Source organism: Rhynchophorus ferrugineus, unplaced genomic scaffold (genome assembly GCF_030347505.1).
Source record: "Rhynchophorus ferrugineus isolate W39M unplaced genomic scaffold, kcgeb_rfMv2 rfM3, whole genome shotgun sequence".
Lineage (NCBI taxonomy): Eukaryota > Metazoa > Arthropoda > Insecta > Coleoptera > Curculionidae > Rhynchophorus > Rhynchophorus ferrugineus.
In genome coordinates this window covers 2639638-2664907 of record NW_027472582.1, presented here as the reverse complement: position 1 = coordinate 2664907, position 25270 = coordinate 2639638, and the positions used below count along the sequence as shown (strand labels likewise).

The window sequence follows — 25270 nt, the reverse complement described above, 5'->3', positions numbered from 1 at the left end:
ACTTAAGTTTTATGTACTACTGTCAGTAGTTTTCTTTAACTTTTTATTATAAAACATATAAATTACAGAATGTTCATATTGCTTTACACTATACAAAATAACTAAAACTAATCACGATAAAAACGTTAAAGTATTGTTTGAATGGTTGCCTAAAGATGTCGGTGTGGAATTAGATGTAGAAAGGGCGTCATCGGTCATCAGGAGACCTGCTATACAGGCCGTCATAAAACAAACAAGAGCTCCTCCAACCCATGCTCTGAATATCAACCTGTTCACGCTGTCTCTCTTCTCGGGCACTAGAGCCGCCATAGTGGACACCATTATCCCTATCGATCCAGGATTAGAGAAACCGCATATAGCGTAGGTGGCGATAACCTTAGTTCTTGCCTGAAACCATAAAAAAAGTTATAAATAACACAACATTTTCGAGCAATAATTCGGAGAATCACATGACATATAGTCTATTCCGCAGTTGTAACAGATGGGGCATAGCATAAGGGACTCAGCGGAAATTGCATCAGAAAAATCTTAATCGTCCAGTGCCTCATAAAACTATAATTTATCGTTTACATGCGCATTTTCGACAGTACGGTACGATATTAAACAAGCCTCGTTCTGAAAGACAACGGACGTCTCGTAATGGTGAAAATGTGGCTCTGGTACGCGACAGTATTACAGAGTCTCCAAAAACATTCATTCGTTGACGTGGTTCCCATTTACACATTTCTGCGTGCAGTCTAAGGCGAATTTGGAAAACTGATTTGAAATGTTCCCGACAAAATTGAATTAGGGCAAAAATTTAGTTGAGTACAGTGATGCAATCCTAAGCCTATCTGGTGAAAATGAAGATTTTTAACTAAATTGATAATGAGCATTCAAGTCATTTTCTGCTTGGTGACCACGTCAATAAACAGAACAGTCGCTTTTGGGGAGCACATAATCCTCAGTTAATTCATGAAACATCATTGCATCCACTGAAACAACTGTATGGTATGGTCTTTAAGCTGGAAACATCATTGGTCACTATTTTTTTGAAAACGACCAAGGTGTTGCAGTTACTGCTGCTGTTGAACGGTACCAAGACATGATTCGAAATTCTTTTGTGCTTGAAATGAATGAGCAAGGACTAGATGACATGTGATTTCAGCAAGATGGGGTCACAGCACACACAGCTCGTTCAACAATTGAATTATTGGATGACAAAGTGGCGAATTAGTGAATTTAACAACACCAGACATTTTCTCAAGGGTTTTTTTAAAAATTAAATGTTTAAGTGAATTAGCCGCAAACAATTCAATATCTTAAACAAAATATTCGTCACAAAATTGAAGAAATTCAACCTCAGATGTTGCAGGATGTCATTAAAAATGACTTAAATAGACCCGAAAGTTGCATGGCGAATCGCGGTCGTTATTTAGTAGATATAATTTTTTAGTCAACGGAAAAAAAAAATGTAAAGACACCAAATAAACTTTTTATGAAAACCGAACTTGCTTATCTTTCCTTTGAGCAAAGTTATAGGCAATCAAAATAGAAAGGGGGAGGGGGGAGATTTTTGCCGTACATTGTAGAATAAAAATAGTTTTATTATTAAAAATGGAAATCGAAACTGTAAAAATATGGAGAGATAAGTGTTTTATTAATTGCTGAAAATCAATTTGGATTGGAAATGATTCAAATAAGACCGCAGAAAGCTTTCGAATAAGCAAGTCTAGAAGATTAAGCAGGACTTATTGAGGTTTTTGAACAACAATAGTACAACTAGGTTGTTATTTTCATTGACATTTGTTTGGCTTTTTTGGCCATTTTATTAATTGCCTTCTACTTGAACAGCTTTGAAGACTCAGCTGGTTTCACGAAAATTGTAGTTAAATAGCTTTAGAATTCTTATCTTATGTTGATTTCTGCATCTATTTATATATAGCAAACAACGTATCTAATTCATTCGTAATCTTAACCAGTGTTGGTAAAGACGTAATATTGCCATTTTTTTTATATACTAGTAGCTGATTATGAATGCAAATATGATCGCAAAATATCAAATATATGTTATGTAACATATTCATTTTATTAGCTTTAATTTTCAGTAAGAGTGTTAAAGATACTAAAGCTAATTGTATGATGTTTATATAGCTTCAAAACTATTGACGATAACTTGAATTTTATATTATCTATGAAACTGTCACAAATGTCAATGAAATGTTACCAATGTTACCAAGCCTGTTTCTGGTGTCTGTTTTGACATGTAGCTGTTTGGAATATTTATTAATATGTCTGATAAGGAAAATTATGACAAGAAACTAAACAATTTTATTGATTTAAAATATGTTGAATTTAATGTCCTTGGAATTTCAAACTTTGGAAAATGTTTTGTATACATTGAGAATCATTAGTTTTGTGTACTTACCATCAAATCCATATTACCCATGGTTTTGAAAGCAACAAACTCATTGACCATAGTTTTAATACCAATAAGTTGCGCGACTTTTTCACATTCTTCCCAGGGCACACCCATAATCCAGGCGATGGGAATAAATATTTTACCAGCTATCAATTGCAGCGACCACATGTTTGATTCTTCCGTAAATCCTAAAATATACAATCAGTGTCTAATATCAATTGGTAGTAGTATATGCTTTATTGAAATTGATTATTTTATTTAATAGATATGTGTTTTTGTTATAATTATAATTTAAGGTTTTAATAATTAAGTTGTCTGTGATATTAAATAAAACATAGTCAATAAAATGTAACGTAAAAATGTAAAATTTCACAATCTGACCTATTGGCAATAAGTATTTCTTATGTCTATATTATATATACATGGCATGTAGAAAATCACTTCATTCAGCAATCTTCTGTATAAAATATTATCTTAGTTAATTAGTCTTATTCTGACGCTTGTTCTAAAGTCTACATATGTCCAGTAATCAGATCAGGTGGTGTTAAGCGTTTTAGTCTACGCACTTACGCGAGTACATTGGGGGGATGCACTGACACATTTTCGAAGTACTTCACGCAAATACGTTGAATTACATTCGTTATAGGTTCTAGAGGAATATCGCGTTGAATCACTTTATTTGAAATATAGTACGGAGCATCAACAATGGCACGCAACACTTTATTTTGGAACTGTTGAATGATGGATAATTAGATTTGCTAGCGGTACCCCATAGTTGGATTCCATATGACCAAATAGGCTTGAGTATAGACTCATAGAGCAATACCTTCTTATCTAATGATAACTTGGATTTGCGCCCGACGAGCCAACACATTTGAGATAATTTAAGTCCAAGTTGTTTCCGTTTAGAGAGTATGTGCTTCTTCCAGGTTAGCCATCAATCTAAGTGCATACCGAGATATTAACATGCTCTGCTTGTGGGAGTTGACTATGATTGATATTCACTGGTGGACATGTTCTACGCAGGGTAAACGTCAACCATAATTGTATTTGCTCCAGGTGGGTTTGTAGGTTTATTGATGCAGTGACTGGATCTACATGGGATGCTAAGATTGCTGTGTTGTCTGCATATGTTGCCACAGTAGTTATTGTTGTGGTGGGCACATCGGCCGTATACAGAAGATACAGTACTGGACCCAGTACACTACCTTACGGAACTCCTGAATATATGGGATTTAATTCGGCATGTTCATCGCCTTGATTTACAATAAAATGTCTGTCAGTGAGATACGATTTTAGTAACTGATAGTCCGGATGGGGGAGAAGTTTCTTTAGTTTAACCTGCAAGCCCGTATGCCATACTTTGTCAAAAGCCTGAGATATGTCTAGGAAAGCAGCAGAACAATATCTTTTGGCATTTAGGTCAGCGTTTATTTTGCTTACAAGTCAATGAACTTGTTCTATAGTCCCGTGCTTATTGCGAAAGCATGAATTTTCTGGAATAATTTTTCTTTTTTCTATTATATAGTTTAGCTTCTTTCGCTTTCGAGATTATCGGTAATAAACTTATAGGTCGGTATTAGGTCACATCTTCTGCTATTTTTCCTGTTTTAAGAATCGTTAATATTTTAGCTACTTTCCAGCTGCTAGGGAAGTAATTAGTTCGTAGCATAGCATTAAATATAAATGTTAATAGTTTTATACCCTTTTCTGATAGTTCTTTTAAAATTTTACCAGTAATTAAGTCATAACCAGGAGCTTTTTTAATGTTAATCTCTCTTATTATTGTTTGTTGAACTTTTGACCGTTGATTTGTCGTGCGGTAAGTCCATTTGAAATGGCGAATCTAGAAAGTTAGTAATTTTATTTTCCTTATGTAGCTGAGACTGGAAAAGTTTAAAAACCTTTTTTAAGTATTTTGAGAAAATGTCGACTTTCTCTTTATTGCTTCTACCTAATTATTTTCGTTTGTATTAATAGGTGGCTTATGCTGCTGGGATCTCCTAAGCTTTTTTGTTGCTTTCCACAACGAATAGTCTGTACCCTCAGTTGGTGTCAAGTTTTCTAGGTATTCTTGAATACCTTGGTTTTGTTAATTTTGGATTAGTTCTTTCAGTCCTTTTATTGCCCTAATAAATTTTCGTTTGTTCTCTTCAGTCCTTGCTGTTACCAATTCCGTCGTAACTTTCTTTTTTCTGCTATCGTTTTCTGTATTGTACATGATATATGTGTATTTTTTCTTGGAAATGTTTCACTGTTAGGAGTCGCGGAATATGTTGCCTGTGTATTTAGTAATCGTAAATAAATATTTGTTTCTTTTGCACGTTGGAATATTATCTAAATCGAAATGACAGCTTCTCATTGTAAATTGAGGCATAGCTAGTGAGGAAATGTTAAAATGAAACGAATTTTTTGGAAGGGATCTTTGGAGGGCCAAAAAAATCTATTAATAGTCTATCCAAAGTTTTTTGTACATACGTCATCAAAATATTTAATGTATTGCCCGCCGGAATTTGTAAATTCCTGTCAGAATCAGAAAATATTTTCCTTCCTATTGTATGCTAGTTAAAAAGAGACACAATGCTGTCTGATTATTTCGAATGCGTAAACGAATGGGCCTGTCAAAGTCGTTCGGTTGTCAGACGTATGCAAAATTCTTGAAAGTAATAGCGATAAGTGGTTATACTAAGCTATAAACTGTTGTAACTGCATAATTAACTGTAATAACTCTAATTCCTTACATTTGATAAAAAATTTTTCAATTATATTATTTAGATTAGGATTTTATTGTATGTCAAAGCCAAACTGAACTAGAAGTCATTGTTGATGCGGCAACACTGCAACGTTTTGAGGTCACAAATTTAGATGACGTATGTACAAAATAACTTTGAACATACTATATAGAATTTATTTAAGCTGTTGAGTTAGATATTGGAATCTTTTAACTTTTGAAAAGATCAACAATGAAAATCATTAGGCCTATATTAGTTTTAAAGTTGTTTTTTTTTTGTAAATTTGAAGGTTTATTGCAGAAAATCGGTACAATGTTTTTATATATTTTTATATATTGTGTACAATTTTTATTCAAAGTTTTGTCCATCGATAGCCGCGATTTTTACACATATTTTAGACCACAACTGAAATCAGACTTAAACAATAGATAGGAGCTAAAAATTCAAAAAAAAAAAAAGATAAAAATTCATTTTGTATACAGTTAGAGGCTAGCTTTTACAATTTTCTGTAAAATGAACAACTATCCCGCTACTAAACATAAAGTTTTTCTTTATTTTAAAATTTAATACAGTAACACTTACCAACTAATATACCTAACCATTGTAGCACCCCATTTATGAAGTAAATGAAGGATAATGTCGCCGTAACTCCGGAAATAATTGCTGCTATTAGATGATATGCATCTGTAGCTCCTTTACTTGCTGCATCAATGACAGAACTATATTCTCTGTAAAATGATCATGATTTACACACGTCACCAACATGATACCAAGGATAATTCCTTACACTTCGACCATGTGGACGTCTTTCTTTTTTATTCGGACCTCCTGTACTTCGGGATAAAGTATTTTGCTGAAGCACAGTGCCGATGGTGCCGACATAATACTAGCCGTTACCAAATCTTCAGGTCTAGCACCATACGTTATATAAGCAGCAAAGGTGGAGCCTGAAATAGTGGAAATAATTTTTAGAAAAACTTTATTATTAGTTGTTTTAATTTTACCTGAAACTGAAGCAAATCCTGCTAAAAGCATTGAATGTATCTCTGAGTCCGTCAGGTATTTTAAATAAGGTCTCAACATCATTGGTCCTTCTGACTGAAAGTGATAATAATGTCATGATTTTGTACTTCTACAGTAGGTCTATAAATATGATTGCACCCCTTATTTTGATAAATAAAATACTTTGTGGTGATAAAATATATTTATCGATGCTCAAATTTCATTTAAAGTTTTTTTCAATAGTTTCAAGGATTCAATAGCACCAGACTGTTTCTTATGGGGTCTTTAAAATCAAAAGTTTATGTGAATAAGCACCAAACGATTCAACATCTTAGAGACAATTTTCGTAACGAAATTGGAGAAATTCAACCTCAGATGTTGCAGAATATCATGAAAAATGTCTCAAAAAGAGCAGAAAATTGGATTGCAAATCGCGGTCACCAATTAGCCGATATAATTTTTCACTCATAACGAAAAAAAAATGTAAAGACCAGATAAACTTTTTATGAAAACCAAACTTACTTATCTTTTCTTTGAGCAAAGTTATAGGCAATCAAAATGGTAGCGGGACGTTTACCCCACGTTATATAAATAAAAAATTAAAGCATGTGTCGCATCTGTCACTTAATCATATACTCAAATTTAAAAACAACATTATACAAAGGGATGAAATCATATTGGTAGATAAAATTTGTTTATACAAACCATTCCAACAAATGCAACCGCAACACTGTTCACACTTTCACATATTGTCGTGCCCATCACTAAATGTAAACATTCTCCAAGCATATTGACAAATCTTTGCATCAATCCATAATAGTACAATATATTTATAACGAAACCCATGAAGAATATAACAGACAGTGCCTGAAAATAATTGTTTACTTACTTACTACTTAAAAAATAATAAAACAGGTATTAGTGATAATTACTTGAAACGCAAAAACTTTTTGGACGTTAACGAGTTCGTCGCCATAAGTGAACGCTGCGCCTTCAACTCCATAATCCAAAAACGTATTGACGTGATCAGAAAATGTCTTCAAAGTATTTCGACCGACACTCCATCTGATAGTCAGGAAACCAAATATGAATTGAAGAATTATACCCCAAATAATGGTATCCCATGGTACCTAAGAATAATTCTAAATATAGTATTAAAATAACTACATATCGCGTGTTTGGTTTAAAATTTACAGGTTTTTCCGTAAATGTATTTAACTTTAAAAAAGCGGACCACAATGGGAGGATTCATTTGATATCTAATATCATACCTAAAGATCAACACCGGTTGGTTTATTGGTCTTTTATTGGTAACGTTGATAGGAACAGTTTAATAGTTTGATTCAACCTATTATTTTGGCTTCTTGCTTTTTATCAACCGCTAATAGGCATGCGTCTGACATATGTGTATATATCTGCTGAGGCTTATAACTAATAGGGTGTATAGAACTGATGGAAGTTTCCAGGAAGCACTTGATTATATTTGCTTCAATTAATATCACAGTATGCATTCTCTTGTATTCTGAATAATAAATTAAATAGAAAAGCTGTTGATATTCCTACATATTGCTTTGGAAACACTTTATTTAAATTATATGTCAACATAATAATTATTAGAAAAATAGTTCTGCAGGCTTTAACATCGTTCACTTGCTTGTTTTTGTCCACTTCCCAGTACCCATGTACGTTTTTTAGTCTGTGTTTCTATAAATAGGGTGGTTAGCTTTCTAATAGATCTTATAAGTAATTATTTAAATTTTTCTCCAGTGATTAGATATTCTTATATCTTTGTATAGTTGTTTTATTATACATAACATATCATAAGTAATAAACCATTAATTAATGTGTACCCAGGCTGTATCTAGAATTACATATTTTATAAGATGTAAGAACTTAAAATAGTATGCTGGAAAATGTAAACTGAATAATTTTTCCTTGTTAAATTCTATCATAATAGTTCTATAAACTCTGTAACTAATGTAAATTTGTTAATCGGTGCCTTGAACTTTGATCTGATGCTTTAAAACTCAAAAAAAGATCATGGAAATATTTTTCCTCTATTACAATTGTAATTTCAATCAAGAAAAATCTGTAAACTTTAAGTTATACATCTATTTATAATATATATTACTTACCCTTCGATGATTGGCAGAAAAAACAAACGCTATAGCTAAAAAGAATAGCAGCCCAATCAGTGGTATCAGTCGGTTTCTGTTGTCTGATGTGTCGAAAATTAAGAAAGCAAGCGTTGCTACTAGTACCGATATATAAAATATTAATGAACCATATCTGAAAAAAATAATCTGGGTGGAATCTCATTGTCAATATATAAATCTATATATAAAAATGTACTAAATTTCCAAGTGATGTCTTTCCTATTTTATCTTGTTCTTTTTTATTAAAATTATCAATTTAATATAATAATACATACCTAATTTGATGAAGTATCTTTGTTGTGGGTGACCAAACAGTTTTGTGCACAGTAGGCCAAACTCTCGGCTTTAATAGATTATAATATAACGTTGCCCAAACATAAATTATATATAAAATTACAAGAAGGCCATATCCATTAGTTGTAGATGAAACAAATGCATCTGAATCTAAAGGATCTGAAATCAACAGTCAGTTTACTTCAGAAGAAAATAAATATGTATTAATATTGCGGAATAAGAATATTTGCAATTATTCTGTTTGGTATATTTTATTAAATTGCTATATGTGGTTTCAAACTTAAGTGTAATTTAAAATATTTTGTGTCTGTATGTGTGTGTGTGTGTGTGTGTGTGTATGATAGAAAGAACTGACTACGAAATTATTATATAGTTTATAAAACACGTAAAAACATCACTTTTGCAACATGGATTTGTTTTGTCGATCATCTTAGAAAATACCCAGATATCCATTTTCTTGCATACAATTTCACATTTCAATTTTATAGCATACCATGACGTCAGCCATCACATATGACAGTCATGTCATCACGCTTTGTACAAAACCATTATTTCTTTTAAAATGAAAATAAGGCTTAAACCTTATTTTAGCTTAGTTAATTTAGACATAAGGACTTAGTATAAGACAACTTTAATTTTAACAGTGATCTAAATCTGTCGAATAGTATATTAATGGCCAATATTTTTTCTTGATGGATATTTGATTGCTTTAGAGAATGCATTGTTTTAATGAAAAATGGTTGGCCTTAGTATAATTCTTACTGATAAACTACATAATAGGCTTTTAATTCCATTCGTGTCATCATTTATCAAACACAAAGTCTTTTCTAGGAAATTAAACCAACAAACTTAAGCTAATCAAAAAAAAAATACGTAAAATTCCACCTGATAACCGACAATTACTAAAATAAATTCTTTCTAAAATAAAGTAAATATTAAAAAAAATTTAAAAGCAATTTACCTGTGTTTTTAACAAAGTGAATTGTTGCCCAGACAGCATAAGCAGTAATAAAACAAAATATCAGCACTTTTATCACAGCCTTGTTTCTCAAGATTATTTTCAATAAATTTTTCTTCTCTTCTGTAGAGTCACCGGAAACTTCAATCATATGGTCCGAATTGATATCAGCCTAAAAAGAAAGAAACAAGAAATGAGGAATGTTTTAGTACTTTATGAATGATTTAATAAGTTTCCAATTAAATCAAGAAAACCAATTTTGTTTAGAAATTTGTTTTGAGTTTGTTCATCAGTATAGTATATTAACAAGTCTCTTATGTTCGTTAAGAGGAATCTTGACCTGGACCACAATAACATTTTCTGATTTCCCCCTCTTATTAGGGTCGAAAAGACCCCGGATAGCGTCTACGAATTTAGTAAAACAAATTGATAAATTCTTTATAATTAAATGGTTAGAAGAAAATTTCATGAAGGTATTCTTCTATTTTAATAAAAAAAGTTCTAACATCCAAAGTTGGCGAAAACCTTGAAATAAAAAACTTAAAGATGGTACTCTGCTTGTTCAGGAAGAAACAAGAAGACGATCTGAAAAGATTATCCAACTAACATCTTTTCATGACTTGGAGTTGTTGTTTCTCTTCATTGCATGCCTTTTGCAAAGGAGTAATAACCAGCTCAGATCTCATGAACTGTGATCTACAAGAAATACTCGAAAATATGAAACCTATAGGAGTAACAGCAATTAAAAGAATCACAACAAAAAAGAATGGCGAAAAAAATGGTGAATTATCAATACACCGAGCATCATATTAACATTTCTTAAAACCTCACTTCTAACCCACTGAGCTGCTTCTCTTGCCAAAAGTTCGAATATATCTCTGCCTCATGTAATCATAATCCTGTTTGTCCTTCACGTGTCCTTCATCTTCCGATATGCTCTAATTGTAATGGTAATCATTCTCCAAGATACAAAGGATACCCAAGCTAGACAAGATCAACCTTAATATAGATAAACTTAACGTCTCTAGCTTCACAAATCTCCCACCATGGATGTTTCCATCGCTGCCCACAAATAGATCACTAACGATTCACAGCAAGGATAATTTTGGTACTAGGATATTTAAGGGCCTTTTTGGTCATCTTTTATCGCTGTATCCCAGCTATACAATTTTGTTCACGGACGGTTCCAAATCGTCCGAGGGAGTAGGCGCAGCTGTTTATGGATCGTCTAGAATAGAAACTTACAAGCTTCATAAACTTTCATCCATACTCTCGGCATAATTAACAGCCATATGGAAAGCTCTATAGATTGTCTTGGAGTTTGAGCCTTGGTTTTTGATTGATTTGTACTGATTCCCTGAGCTCTATCCTGGCAATTGAAAATGCAACTTTTAGACGCCCTATTATCGTTAGTATATATATCACAATCTTGTTGAACGGAAAAAAAGAATATCAATTGTTTGGGTCCTCAGTCATGTGGGCATAGAGTGTAATGAGGGAGCAGACAAAGCAGATAAAGAAGCCACTCTAAGTGGTAGATATATTTCTAGCTTTCCATATGATAAGGATCTATATCCCATTATTACGACTAAGATCGATAGTCTTGTCCAATTGGAGTGGGACTAGCTGGAGGGCGATAATAAATTGTGGTTTATTAAGCAAGACTTTTTTACTTCTATGACATTACCTACTAATAGGTATCAGTAGGTTCTGTTAAATAGGCTAATGATCGGGCATTGTCAGTTCTCACATTCATATCTTGTGACTGGCGAAGTGTGATTATTGTGGACTATTAAAACACTGTGGACAGTCCGACATGTTTTAAAATCATATGAGGTTCTACGGTATATTCGAAATAGACTTGGTATACCTAGAAATCTATAATTTCTATCTATAATTTCTTAATTTATTATATATCTATAATTAAAAAAAAGAAACGATTGGATATCAACATGAGTGTTATTTCTACAAGAAATTTTACATATAAATGGAGAATTACTATTCGCAATTTAGTAAATTATTTTTATTGCAGCCTAATAAAAAAATATGATTTTTTAAATATTTTCAGTTTTCCTTTTTTTTTCAGATATCATCTGTGAAGAAATTAGGTGCAATAACAAACTGGGGACTTAGGTAAATTGGTTTAAAATATTTTTACAGACTTTTTATAAAATTTTGAACAAGCATGCCTGATTACGGTGATTTTTATTGTATTTATTCTATTAGAAGGATTGAGGTAAGGCATATTGGGCATATAAGGCATATTAAGGAAGTTATCCAGGAAAGTAATGATGAACAGTACTTTTAAATATACAACTTGTTCGAATAAAGCTTCAAAGCATTATTAATGAAATTCAGCTTCACCGATATTTTTTCTATAAAAAAACACATTTTTATTTTTGTATATTTTCTATATATATATATATATATATATATATATATATATATATATATATATATATATATATATATATATAACAAAAGTAAAACTAATCGTTGGATTGACTGACATTTAGATGAAATTTTTAGATGTATTGCTTCAATGAATATCAGACCAGTGATTTATTGTATGATATACTATAAAGTCCGGGAATGTTTAAATACGAATTAGTGTTCTTTGGCGACTTAAAATTAAAGTACTATTCATAAAAGTTCTTTATATGAGTAACAATCTAGCAAAAATTATCTTATTTTTTGTTATCTTGTTTACATGCTACTCGTAGATAAATGAAAAATCTTCTGCTATTCAAATCAGTATAGACAGTACGCTGCAACAATACAGCAGATAACGTTATCGATTTTGTTACTTTTTGCTTGATAACATTAAATAGGATTTGCGTAATTCAATTGCAACATAATTTATTTTTCGTTTACTTACCTTTATGATATTTTCGGTAGAATTTGTGTTAGTCATCTTTTCAGAATGTTGAACGATGGATTATTATTAACATCTGAAATAAGATACAGCTAATATTAATATGCATTTTTGATAAAGTTACATAACTGATGTAATGTGTGATTATGTTGTTTTTTGAATCTTTTGTAGTTTTGGGAAAATGGATGCAACATTTCTGAATATATCCTCTTATAATAGCAGAGTTCTTGATTGAAATATATCAATTGTACTATTACTAACTTGCGGAAATAGCTAGGTAATGGTATTTTTAATTGACTTCAAAAAAGGAGGAAGTTCTTTGTTCGGCTGTATATTTTTTAATGTATGTTCCCCGATTTTTCCGTCAATTATGGACCGAATTTCAAAATTCTTATTTATTTGAAAGAGTGCTCTTCCGGTAGGTAGTCCCATTGCAACCAAGTCAGGATCTGATGGCGAAATCCAGGGAAATCGGGGGAAAACCTCACATTTCAAAGACACGTACAAAGTTTTCATATATCGTTTTATTTAAAATAATTAATTCAATAACCAGCAGATGGCTGTAAAGTTCTTTAATGATATAGTCATAATAAATGAATGTACTGGGAAATGACTACAAGAATCACAAGATGGAGATGGCAGCAGGAAAAAGAAACCAAGATGATCGCCATATAATCATGATGGTGTTGATGTCAATCTTTTGTGTATGTTCTAGAAGCATTAGAACCAAATAAAATTCTGGAATTGATATTGTTATTGGTCTTGTTACCGTTGTCATATAATAACATAATATTTATTTTAAATCTTGATGCACAAATTAATGTACTTATTATCTACAATATTTGCTTACTGCTTTGTTAGGATATACAGTTACTATTGAAGTTTGAAATGGATTAGAATTTGGCAACAATAAAATTTGCATATATATATATATATATATATATATATATACATATAAGTTTTGATAAGATTAATTGTTATGTAAGAAAATATGTCTGAATTATTACGAGCGTTGGCGTTGTTGATTACAAATGAGCGGTTTCGAAAGAATGGGTATAGTCGAATTATTTCTACGAAGACACCTGGTGAAGGTTGTTTTAATACTCATTGATGTAAGTTACCCAATATGCTTTTGACATGTAAGCCGGTTGTTTTGATCTTGTTTTTTATTCATTCCATATTAAAAACAGGGCTTGAAATATATACACGTGTCATATCTCGTATGATTTTTATCATATATATATATATATATATATATATATATATATATATATATATATATATATATATATATATATATATATATATATATATGAGTAATATGTCACCTCGATTAGGCTGGAAATATTTAAAGCAGATTATAACAAGTTAAGTGTGTTATAGCAAAAAAAGTATCTACTAGATAGATTACATTCATTGTATGAAGATCAGAATTGGAACTACTTCAAATAGTCTTGAAATTTAACCTTTTTAAATATAGTTTTTGTATACATCTAATTTTATATAGTCTCTTATCACATAACAACAGGATTTTTTAGAATATTAATATATTTTTGACATATATTATATCAAATAATTGATTACGTTCAACATGATGCAATAAAAAATATAACGTTAAATGAAAATAGCAACGAAAGCAAGTCCACTCAAATATTTATATTTTTGTTGAAAATCTCAATATTACACATAGATGGCGCTACTAGAATTAAATCCATATATTTTTTAGTTAGCTCTAACCCTCAAAAGATGCGTGTATACATTTGACAGATGTTGGATCAGTACTTTGTGAATTATAGCATTTTCAGTGAAGAAACTTTTGTTATTGTGAAAAAAAATGGATAAAAAGGAATTTCGCGTGTTGATAAAATATTGCTTTTTAAAGGAATAAATAGAGTTTCATCAAAAACTTGGTGGGAATTTGCGGACACTGCCTCAGGGAAATCAGAAATTGGTATGCTATGTTTAGACGTCGTGAAATAAGCACCAAAAACGGGGAATGCAGCGGACGCCCTAAGGAGGTTGTTACTTACGAAAACATTAAAAAATCCACAAAAGATTTTGAGTGACCGTAAATTGAAATTTAATGAAGTAGCAGACACTGTAAAGATATCAGCTGAACGTGTACATCATATCATTCATGAATATTTAGGTATGAGAAAGCACTGTGCAAAGTGGGTGCCGCGCGAGCTCACTTTTGACCAAAAACAACGACGAGTTGATGATTCGGAGCTGTGTTTGAGGATGATTAACCGTAATAAACACGAGTTTTTGCGTCTATATGTGACAATGGAGAAACAGATCATCGACAGTCATCCGAATGGACTGCACACGATGAACCCGCTCCAAAGCGTGGGAAAACGCTGCACTCGACTGGCAAGGTTATGGCGTCTGTATTTTGGGATGCGTATGGAATAATTTTCATTGGCTACCTTGAAAATGGAAAGGTCATCAACAGCGACTATTACATAGCGTTATTGGACCGTTTGAAGGACGAAATCGCCGAAAAAAAGGGCCGCATTTGAAAAAAAAGAAAGTGCTGCTTCACCATGACAGTTTACCATGTCAGAAATTAGTGAAGACGATTGTAAAAATCCATGAAATGGGCTGCGAATTGCTTCATCATCCACGGTATTCTCCAAATCTGTCCCCCAGTGACTATTTATTGTTCTCAGCTCTTAAAGAAATGCTCGCTGGGAAGAAATTTTCCTCGAATGAAAAGGTAATTGCCTAAACTGAGAACTATTTTGCAGCAAAGGACTAATCGTACTACAAAAATGGTATCGAAAAGTTAGAGGGTCATAGCGACACCTTCAAGTGATACACTGATTATAGAATCAGCGTATCACTTGAAGGGAGTTGTGTTGAATAAAAAAAACTAATTTTGTCACAAAATGTGTTTTACTATGATAGGCCGGAGACTTTTCAATTGACCTGTTATATATAAAAAAACTTTAAGGTAATCTTTGGGAGGGACGTTTTATACGGCGCGAGTGATACGTCCCTGATTGTTAAGAAAATATTCTGCTTATCTCAGACTGGGAGATATTTATGTGATTAATCTATCTAATAAACAAAATGGAGGCCTGATTCGGTATAATAAATAAATAAAAGTAATAAACATGATAATATTTACCATCTATTCAGATTTCTAGTATATCCATGTATTCCTTAATTCGTGAAATGGGTTGCTTTTATGATTTTTACATTAAACGCTAACCGTTCGAAATCTACTGATTACAAAATAATCTTACAGAAAATTATTTCTATTTTTGGTACGGTACTTACGCGACGACACGGAAATCACTATGTCAGATTTAAGCCAGCACTCAGAAAATATATATACACGTTTTTACTTCATAATACATAATGGTTTTATGAACGTTAGATTATTTTTGAACGTGTTGATATGATAAACTGAAACATGGGTTTTGTGAAGCGGTTCTATCTAGATCGTCGGATGAATATGAAAAAGACCAAGGGATCCGACACAATAAACATTATTTGGGGACTGTAGTATAATAAAATATTTATTTAATATATACTAATAAAGAGCAGAGACTTTAGAAGCACGTAATTGTTACCTTGGAATACCTTAACCTGAAAATAGTTAAGAAAATAAACTTTTATTACGTTAATTTGTTTGATTTTCTTGATACATCAATTGTAACAGATATGAGATTAAAAAGAAATGCTCCAATACATTATTTTGCACGATATCTTATGGATAAATGCACTGGAAAAGTATTTGTCAACAAGAGACTTTAAAGAAACTATGTGACGTCATAACAATCATTATAGGCATTTTTAATTTGACATTTCTGTAGTAGCAGAAGGAATAAAATATGTTTAATGTTTTTTTTTTAATGGTCTACATAGATTACGGTTAGATTATTTATCAACAAAATAAAGATTATTGAGATTGATAGAGAATTATGCGTATAATGAGTAATATGAAGTCGATATTTTGCAACGCACGATTTAAAAAAAAAAATTATGTATTTATATTAATGTACTAGCTGACCCAGCAGACTTCGTACTGCCTCATTCGATAAATAAAAGACCTAATAATCCGTAATTAATTAAAAAATGCGTTCTCCTGAAATACGGGCTATTTATAAGGTTTCAATTAGATATATACAGACACTCACAGTTATGATACAGTTTGTTAATCAATTTGAAGCTTTCTGATGAACTATATCTTTTGTTTTGTGTTGCGTAAATAAACAAAGATGACGATTTTCTGACGCGCGAACACGCGACCTAAAATTGTCTATACGCGAAACAGGGAAACTCCAAGTTGATTCTGTAAAACTTCCAACGACTGGCCTTGAGACATATTTATGGTCATGACAAAGGCTAGACGTACTGGAAATTGTAAACATTTAAAATCGATCAGTAAATCCGTTGGAATCATCGGTATACGCGGTATCAAGACATTCTCTCCTTTGTATTTTCCCTTTGTGATTGTTGCCTCAATGACGTTATTCATCATCTTTTTCACAGCCAGTCTTGTTTCATTGCATAGTCGAGGTTGATTTATGTTACGCAGCATGATGATAACAATATATTCCTATTTTTAACTTCAAATTGTGAGGTGGTAATCCAGGTAATTCCAGTGAACTCCGTGGGATAGTTGACTACGACGTCCTGGTTCATAACGGTGTCGACTGATTTGAAGGAAACCAACTGTCCCGGAAGAAAATTCTGAATGATTGCATTGAGATCCTCGACAATCTCGAATCCTGGACTTTTTTCCTCTTGGCCATTTTCTAAATGGACTGCTAAATGGACTACTGTAGGGTGTTTTTCATAGATCTCAAATGAAAAGATACGCCAAATTGCTTCGTTGATACTTACATAGCGACCCATTTGGTACTGTGATATTTCGTCATTTGCATTGGTTACAGCGAAGACGGCCATATACCTTTGTTAACATATTCACGTATGTACTTTATCGACTTCACAGAGTTACAATATTCCACACTGATGTGAGTCTCAAAAGCTTTGCATAATATTGGCGAGTATGGCACGATCCAACGATTGTCTACATCAACATTTTGTCCTCTTACCTTCACAACTACCGATCCCCATTGTCTGCAACCGATCGTCGATGATACAATTGGTATCCATCATTTACCGTTATGGTTTCAGCAATCAGGTCTCTTGGGTATCGATTGGAACACTTACCGTCAACCACACAGGGTGAATTGTATATGAAAAACTCCGCAAGGTCTATTTGTCATGGGTTTGGTAACTACTGCATGCAATTTAGGGTCAACTGTGGCAAAGTGGGCATGAAATTGTCCTGTATAATATGTGTAGTGTCAAATAATGTTACAGCTGTTATATTTCTGAATGTTGGCCAAGAAGTGCTTAGAATCATTTCCAAACCCAGAAATTAAAGAGCGTAAAGGATCTAGTGGTGGGAACAATTGTGGCAATTTTACTTTGCCTTCCCGGATGGTTACTGATTTGTCGGCACAATAATCTATTGCCGCATCGTAGTGGAATGCAGCTCGTTCCAGGATCACAGGAGCACTGTGACTGCGGAATCGCTCAATTTCATTATGTCGTGCTCGCTGTTGTTGTATTTGATGTGCACGAACTCGTTGCATTCTAAGCGTATCTACGTCATTGTCAATCTCTAAAGAACGCAATTCTGACATATCAAAATACGGCTATTTTCTTGATCAGTTTCTCTCTGGTCATTAGTGCGGTTAGCACGTGAGGTAGCTCTTCGCACATTTGATTGACTGCAACGATCTAAGTTAGGTCGTATTGTCCTCGGCATCGTAAATTGTAATTAATCAAAGTGAGAAATGGTCTCGCGCACTTAGCAGTAAAGTGTCACTGTCACAAAAAATCAACAAAAAAAGAGCACATAATTTGAAATGTCACTATCACAAAGGATCACAGAAGTTAAGAACGTTCTCGCGCACGTAGATTGTTGGATTCGATCCTAGATATCAAAGAAAATACAAAATTGTTTTTTTTTTAATTTAATTTCAAGCATTTTCATATTTATTCACCTTTTAAACCTTCCCTGGATTTCGTAAACAAAAATTCGTGTCTGTGATATTTGCCAATCTAGTTTAGAATACGCCCGCACTATCCTAGTTTACTAGAATTTGAAAGCTTGCAGATCAGGGTGTACGGCCACCAAAGACCTAACTTACTGTACTGCAAACTGTTGCAATTTAGAAAAACCAAAACATGGGAAACAATCCTATTAGGAATATAAAACGAAATTTTGTGTAAAAATAGTATAGATCAGAGGATAATAAAATATCATTAACTGGCAGACGAAGATACTGGCAAATAATTGAATTACAACTGTCTTATAGTTAGCCCAAATCAGACAACTACCATTGGTTGTTTCTTCATGAGACAAGTATTATAAAATATAGTGTGACTGATATGACTAAAATTGGTGTGGTTAGTCTAGCTGTGAGATTCAATGAGTGAAGTAGTTAAAATAAATGAAAATAAAGTAAACATTTTTGTCGAAAAAACGCAAAAACTCGGGTTTATTACGCTTGATCATCTTCAAACACTCTTCCGAATCATCAATTCGTCATTGTTTATGGTCAAAAGTGAGATCGCGCGGTACTCACCTTGCACAGAGCTTTCTCATACCCAAATATTCGTGAATGAAAGTACACGTTCAGTTGATATCTTTAGAGTGACTGCCATTTCATTCAGTTTCAATTTATGTTCATTCAAAATAAATTTGTAGATTTTTAAAACGTTTTCGTCCGTAACAACTTCTTTTGGCGTCCACTGCGTTCACCGTCTTCGGTGCTCCCTTCACCACGTCTAAACTTAGCATACCAATCCTTGATGCTTGATTTTCTTCGAGCAGTGTCCGAAAAGATCGGCATCAAGCCAAGTTTTTGCTTCAACTGTATTTTTTCCCTTCAAAGAGCAATATTTTATCAACACATGAAAATCCTTTTTATCCATTTTTTACAATAACAAAAGTTGCTTCACTCAAAATGATATAATTCATAAACTAATGATCCGACAGCTGTCAAACATATACACGCATGTTTTGATGGTTAGGGCTAACTGAAAACATATGGATTTAATCCCAGTCGCGCCATCTATGTGTCAGGCCGGGGACTTTCCTATTGACCTGTTATGTTTAACGTACATATTAGTCTTAGAGTCCTACTAACTGGTATTCTTCCTTATGTCCCGAGTCAGAAAAATATACCGAGTCTTAAAATGTACAATTCTAGTTAGGATTCAATATGAAATTAATTGTCTTGTGTGTTTTTGAAGTAAAGTGAAGTGAAGCAAAATAACAGTAAAATAAAATATATATATATATATATATATATATTTACTTGTCTTACTTAGGATATGATCATAGTGACGCTGACATTTAATTGTCCGATATTTTTGTTCTACATCTTTGTTACTACTTACTTTGTTCTACTTGACTTCAATCGGTGAACGATCAATTCAATCAATGAATAAATATTTTTGCAAAATGTTTTTTAACAGAATATCAATGGATATTTTTAATATAATAAATAGAAGCATTTAAAAATATATTTTCCAACAATGGATAAAATCGACCTTCATAGCAACCATTTTCATTGCCATTACATTCACACACTTAAGTAAATAGTTATATATTAAATATAAAAAAAATAAATTATATATATTAAAGATTTCATTGTTATAATTTCCTCATTTTTATTTTGTTATTGTTCATAGTAATAACGCTTATATTTATAATAAGAATAATTGACATCATTAAATATAGTTCCTTATATTTGTGTGTTAAGTAGCTTTATATTTACACTCTCTCAATATTTGATAAAAATGTGGAATGCAATAAAACCGGTATTACACCGTCTATGTTTACTAACCCAAAAAGGTCATTCAATCTCGGTCTGATTGTGATTTCTTTCAATTTTACTGTTTTATTCATCAAAACAAAGCATTTAAGTTAAGGTTATTAGTTGTTTATTTACTCATAGTATATTTATTGTACTATATTTATTTTGAAGGGGCAAGAAATCAAGAGAAACTTGCACACGCATTAAATAATAATGTAAGAATAAGAACCATAATAATTATGTTAGAGACTCACCATGTAATGATGTTTGTTTCAAATCAAATAAAAAGTATATGAAGCCTAGGAAAATATTTACTCAACAATTAATTACTTGAATACACTTATAGTCCTTAGATTGATTAAGAATACTTCCTTCCTTTCTAACTTCTCGCACTAAGTTAACTAATTTTTAGCAAAAGAAATTGAAACTATTTTATTATAGTTAATAACAAGTCCCCGGCCGGACACATAGATGGTGTTACTAGAATTAAATCCATATGTTTTTTAGTTAGCCCTAATCCTCAAAAGATGAGTGTATAAATATGACAGCTGTCGGATCATTAGTTTTGTGAATTATAGCATTTTTAGTGAAGCAAGTTTTGCTATTGTCAAAAAAAAAGGATAAAGAGGAATTTCGCCTGTTGATAAAATATTACTTTTTGAAGGAAAAAAATACTGTCAAAGCAAAAACTTGGCTTGATGCCGAGTTTCCGGACACTTCCCCAGAAAAATCAACCATCAAGAATTGGTATTATAACTGTTTATTATATTTTAGTAATTGTTTTACCAATTATGATTTACCAGAGCTCAAATAACTGAACAATATAATTAAGATATGAACAATTTTAAATATGACTTATGAATATAAAATTAAATCCCACACCTTACATTTGCATATAAAATAAAAATATTTCTGAAAATTCCCAGTTTATAACAAATTTGATGATTTGTTACATCTCACATTCAAATATCCTCTAAAACAATTATCAGTTGGAATCCGGAGTGGCTTTGACCTTCACTCAAATCAACTTTTGTTTATAATTATGTATACAATGCTATGCATGTCCGACTACATGAAATTATATTGCAAAATCCTGATTCATATTTTACGCCCTGATGAGCCTCATTATTTCCTTTAATAAACTAATGCATTAGTAATGAAATTAGTAAAAATTAATATTCGTCTTAAAATTTTTTTATTTATATATTTTAAAATCTCCTTTTACCAATGGGTTTATCTGGGCTGGGCCTAAAGTTTAACGTGACTTAATAATCAAGGATTTTATTGAAAAATATATCAAGAAAATTACAAGGTTCTACCACGACGTGTTGCTTTTCAACGTTTTATTGGCTGATGTCCAATACAAAAATATCGATAAACAATTTTTAGAGTTTATTTTTTGAGATACTTTGAAAAGTTTATAATTTCGACCATAAAATAACGAAAGAAGTTTTTTTTCTTTTTTTAATTAATAATAATAATATATATATATATATATATATATATATATATATATATATATATATATATATATATATATATATATATAATATATATTGGAACAACAGACGCAAGAATAAATGACAATCGTATGAATATATAACTCAGAATCAATAGTGAAATGTTTGAGAGCCATGAAAGTAATAGAAATAAAGTTATTACTTATCTAAAACGAGAAGAAGCTGTTCTAGGAATAAATCCTTTCAAATTACGTGACATAACAAATAAATTATTATTAATCACTTAATAGTACTCATGAGGTTGTTGTGTTACAAGAGATTCTAATAATTACCAATCCATTGCATTAACTTAATCATTAACTGTCAACCATGAAAATGCCAAATCACTATATTTCTTTCATAATTTGTAGGAAAATTTATAAGTTTCAATGTGATGTCATGTTATGCACTTTCTTTTACTTTGTATTTATCTTTACTTCTTACTTATTGAGACATGGGTTTACGACCATTATTTTAAATAAAAACAAGAGACGAGGGAGTGGCGATCTGGTATTCACTTGTTATATATATATATATATATATATATATATATATATATATATATATATATATATATATATATATATAGGCGAATTTAGAAATGAAATTGAAGAAGAAGAAAAATTATTTTGATCCAGCTAAAGAAATATCGTTAAAATTAATAAATCAAAGGACAAATTGTTAGAACTTCTCCTGATCTATGACATTTTGTATTTATTACATTAAAATATTAAAATTATCTTCGTGGATTACATTTTCATTTGAAATTTTCATTTTCATCCAACAAAATAATTGGATATTCTTTCAGGTATTTATCAATGAGTAAGAAGTATTAACAGTTCTAAACATATTTGTTGTGGGAGGTGGCAAAGGGAATTTGTAATATATGGTCCATATAAACCTATTCGAAATGCTGTAATTTCGATCAAAGCCGTTGTATTTTCTAAGTATTACATTTCCTTTACAGATGTTTTTTTAGAACACTAACTATGTTATAATAGTAGCTGCAGTTGTGAAGAATAGCAATTTCCACGAGCAAAGCTTAAATTTATTAAAAATCATCAAAATACACACATCCAATTATCTATATAACATATTTAACATACTAATAATACTTTGAATAGTCTGTATTAAACTTAAATAGCGCACCCAGCATATACTTTCCTACAGTGATATGTCTAAATATTTTTAACATTGAGCAAGAAACCAAGAAACAAACAACTAAACTTCAACTATTAGACTTCCTCTACGATTTCCTTAACGAGGTTTATGTTAACTTTAGCAAGAAAACACGAAAAATCCACCTGTTAAAAACCAAAAGCTTCTTGTACCATAAAAAATACTGATACACATTAGAATATGCCATTAAATATGCAATTGAAATGGTACGAACGTATTAAAAAGACAATAACCGAGATCAAAACAACATATATACAGCTAAATTGATTTTTTTCAAACAAATCACAAGAATTGTATCTACAATCATGTAGCGCATTATATAATATGAAATCTTTCAGAACAAGAGATAACGTAAAGCAGCTGGTGCACTTTGGTATATAGACAGCGCTGACTTGCATAGAAACATGGGAATCCCTACAGCTAAAGAGGAAACGAAAACACATTCAAAAATAGAATGGCTTTGCAACTAATAGATGGATAACACATCTTGCAAACTGGAAAGAATGAAACCTTGGGTCTTTTGTAATATTATGGAACTAATTTAAGTGATTAAATTAATGAGAAGTCAAAAAAAATTACTGAAACAAAAACTGAGTGTTATTTTATTAAAAAGTTTTATGCGACAATAACTGAAATATAACGCAAACAATTAAAGAAAATAACGGTCATTGTTATAGTTAATTGTTAATACGTTATTTGGTAACATATAACATGATCTTATCGTAATCACTCGATAATATCTTGGACATTAACAATTTTAAAATATAAATCAATATTTGATGCAACAGAAACACTCGAGCATCTACCTACATTCTTGTTTTGTATCGATAAAACGACGGGAATTTCCAGTAGTTACTGTTTTTTATCGCAATAAATGCTCGAAGAACTTTACTGGGTCATAAATAAAGTGTGTGTACTCGATTAATCTCGGTATCACTTAAAAGTTGAAATGAATAGAAATATAACCCGATCTAATGCTGGTAGAAAAAAGACTAAACTGGGAGAAAGTAAAATCTCTCAAACAAAATCAACGTCATCAATCAAACATAAATATTAACAGTACATGGAATAAATATTTGTTTAAACAAATTTACCTATATGCATTATCTTACCGGTCGATTTTAATGTATCCACTGAGTGTCGTTCGTATTTTCAGGTGAAGGCCAACAGAAGTTTTTTGTTGGGACTAGTTATTCCGTAAGAATACCAAATTTATATTTTAATAATTAATATCTTAATATATGCTGCACCTCACTATAAATATTATGAAGCACTGATGATATTTTGACAGGTGATGTGTATACGATTGGTATAGACGCGTGACTGAAAAGTGGATATGGTTCAGTGCTTACAAATATTAGCGGTTGGTTCTTTTGATGGCTGGTCACGGTACTTTTTCGGTAATTTCACTTTTCCAATGACGCTGGTCATGTGCTGACTAAATATTTCTCCGAGAGAAGACGATCATGACATCAGTTTATTTATAACAATAACTTTAATAATTTTATTTGTTAATCTATATAATTAATAATCAAATATTGTATAATCCATTCAATAAAAACTAATATTCAACACTCTTCTATGGTTTCTTGAGTCCAATTTGAATAAATATGAAATTAAATACACTCTACATATATCAACTGAACGTGTACATATCACTTACGAATATTTGGGCGAGCTCACTTTTGACCAAAAACAACGACGAGTTGATGATTCGTAGCAGTGTTTGAAGATTATCAAGCGCAATAAACCTGAGATTTCTGTTGATATGTGAGAATAGATAAAACATGGCTTCAACCTTTCACTTCGAGGTCCAATCGACAGTTATCCGAGTGGACTGCACACGATGAACCCGCTCCAAAGCGTGGGAAAACACAACAATCGGCTGGCAATATTATGGCATCTGTATTTTGGGATGCGCATGGAATAATTTTCATTGACTACCTTGAAAAAGCAGGGACCATCAACAACGACTATTACATACCCTACTGTACCAATTACTACGTTGAACCGTTTGAGGATGAAATCACCGAAAACGGCCGCATTTGAAGAAAAAGAAAGTGCTACTTCACCAAGAATTCACTGTGTAAAAATTCCATGAATTGGACTTCGAATTACTTTCTCATCCACCGTACTCTTCAGATCTAGCCCCCAGCGCCTATTTCCTGTTCTCAGATCTCAAAGGAATGCTCGCTGGGAAGAAATTTTCGTCGAATGAAGAGGTGATCGACGAAACTGAGGCCTATTTTGAAGCGAAGGGCAAATCGTACTACAAAAATGGCATCGAAAAGTTGGAGAACAAAGTATGAAGAACAAAGTGAACA

At 31.8% G+C, this 25270-nt stretch overlaps 1 protein-coding gene across 5 annotated transcripts; it reads right to left on the bottom strand.

The window, feature by feature from the left end:
• Positions 1–7: 7 nt before the first annotated feature.
• On the bottom strand, positions 8–24273 carry LOC143192684 (putative transporter YutK). 5 transcript variants are annotated; one of them, XM_076398177.1, is made up of 13 exons: positions 24197–24271; positions 24059–24132; positions 12422–12494; positions 9547–9715; positions 8567–8744; positions 8271–8424; positions 7068–7265; positions 6841–7002; positions 6138–6231; positions 5921–6080; positions 5716–5861; positions 2408–2589; positions 8–387 (listed from the first exon to the last, which is right to left on the bottom strand). In XM_076398177.1, the coding sequence occupies exons 3-13, from the start codon at positions 12455–12457 to the stop codon at positions 112–114; spliced, it is 1755 nt and encodes a 584-aa protein (XP_076254292.1). In that variant the 5' UTR covers positions 12458–12494; positions 24059–24132; positions 24197–24271; the 3' UTR covers positions 8–111. The 5 variants fall into 5 exon arrangements, with proteins under 5 accessions (XP_076254292.1, XP_076254291.1, XP_076254290.1 ...); XM_076398176.1 differs by lacking the exons at positions 24059–24132; positions 24197–24271 and adding exons at positions 15552–15645; positions 15704–15766; XM_076398175.1 differs by having other exon boundaries at positions 24059–24273.
• Between the last annotated feature and the right edge of the window lie 997 nt (positions 24274–25270).

Coding starts and splice junctions, on each gene's coding strand:
- LOC143192684 (XM_076398175.1), bottom strand. CDS start 12,457: ATGACTAACACAAATTCTACCGAAAATATCATAAAG. Junction 8,425..8,566: donor AAGATACTTCATCAAATTAG/GTATGTATTATT, acceptor TATTTTTTTCAG/ATATGGTTCATTAATATTTT. Junction 7,003..7,067: donor AAAAAGTTTTTGCGTTTCAA/GTAATTATCACT, acceptor AATTATTTTCAG/GCACTGTCTGTTATATTCTT.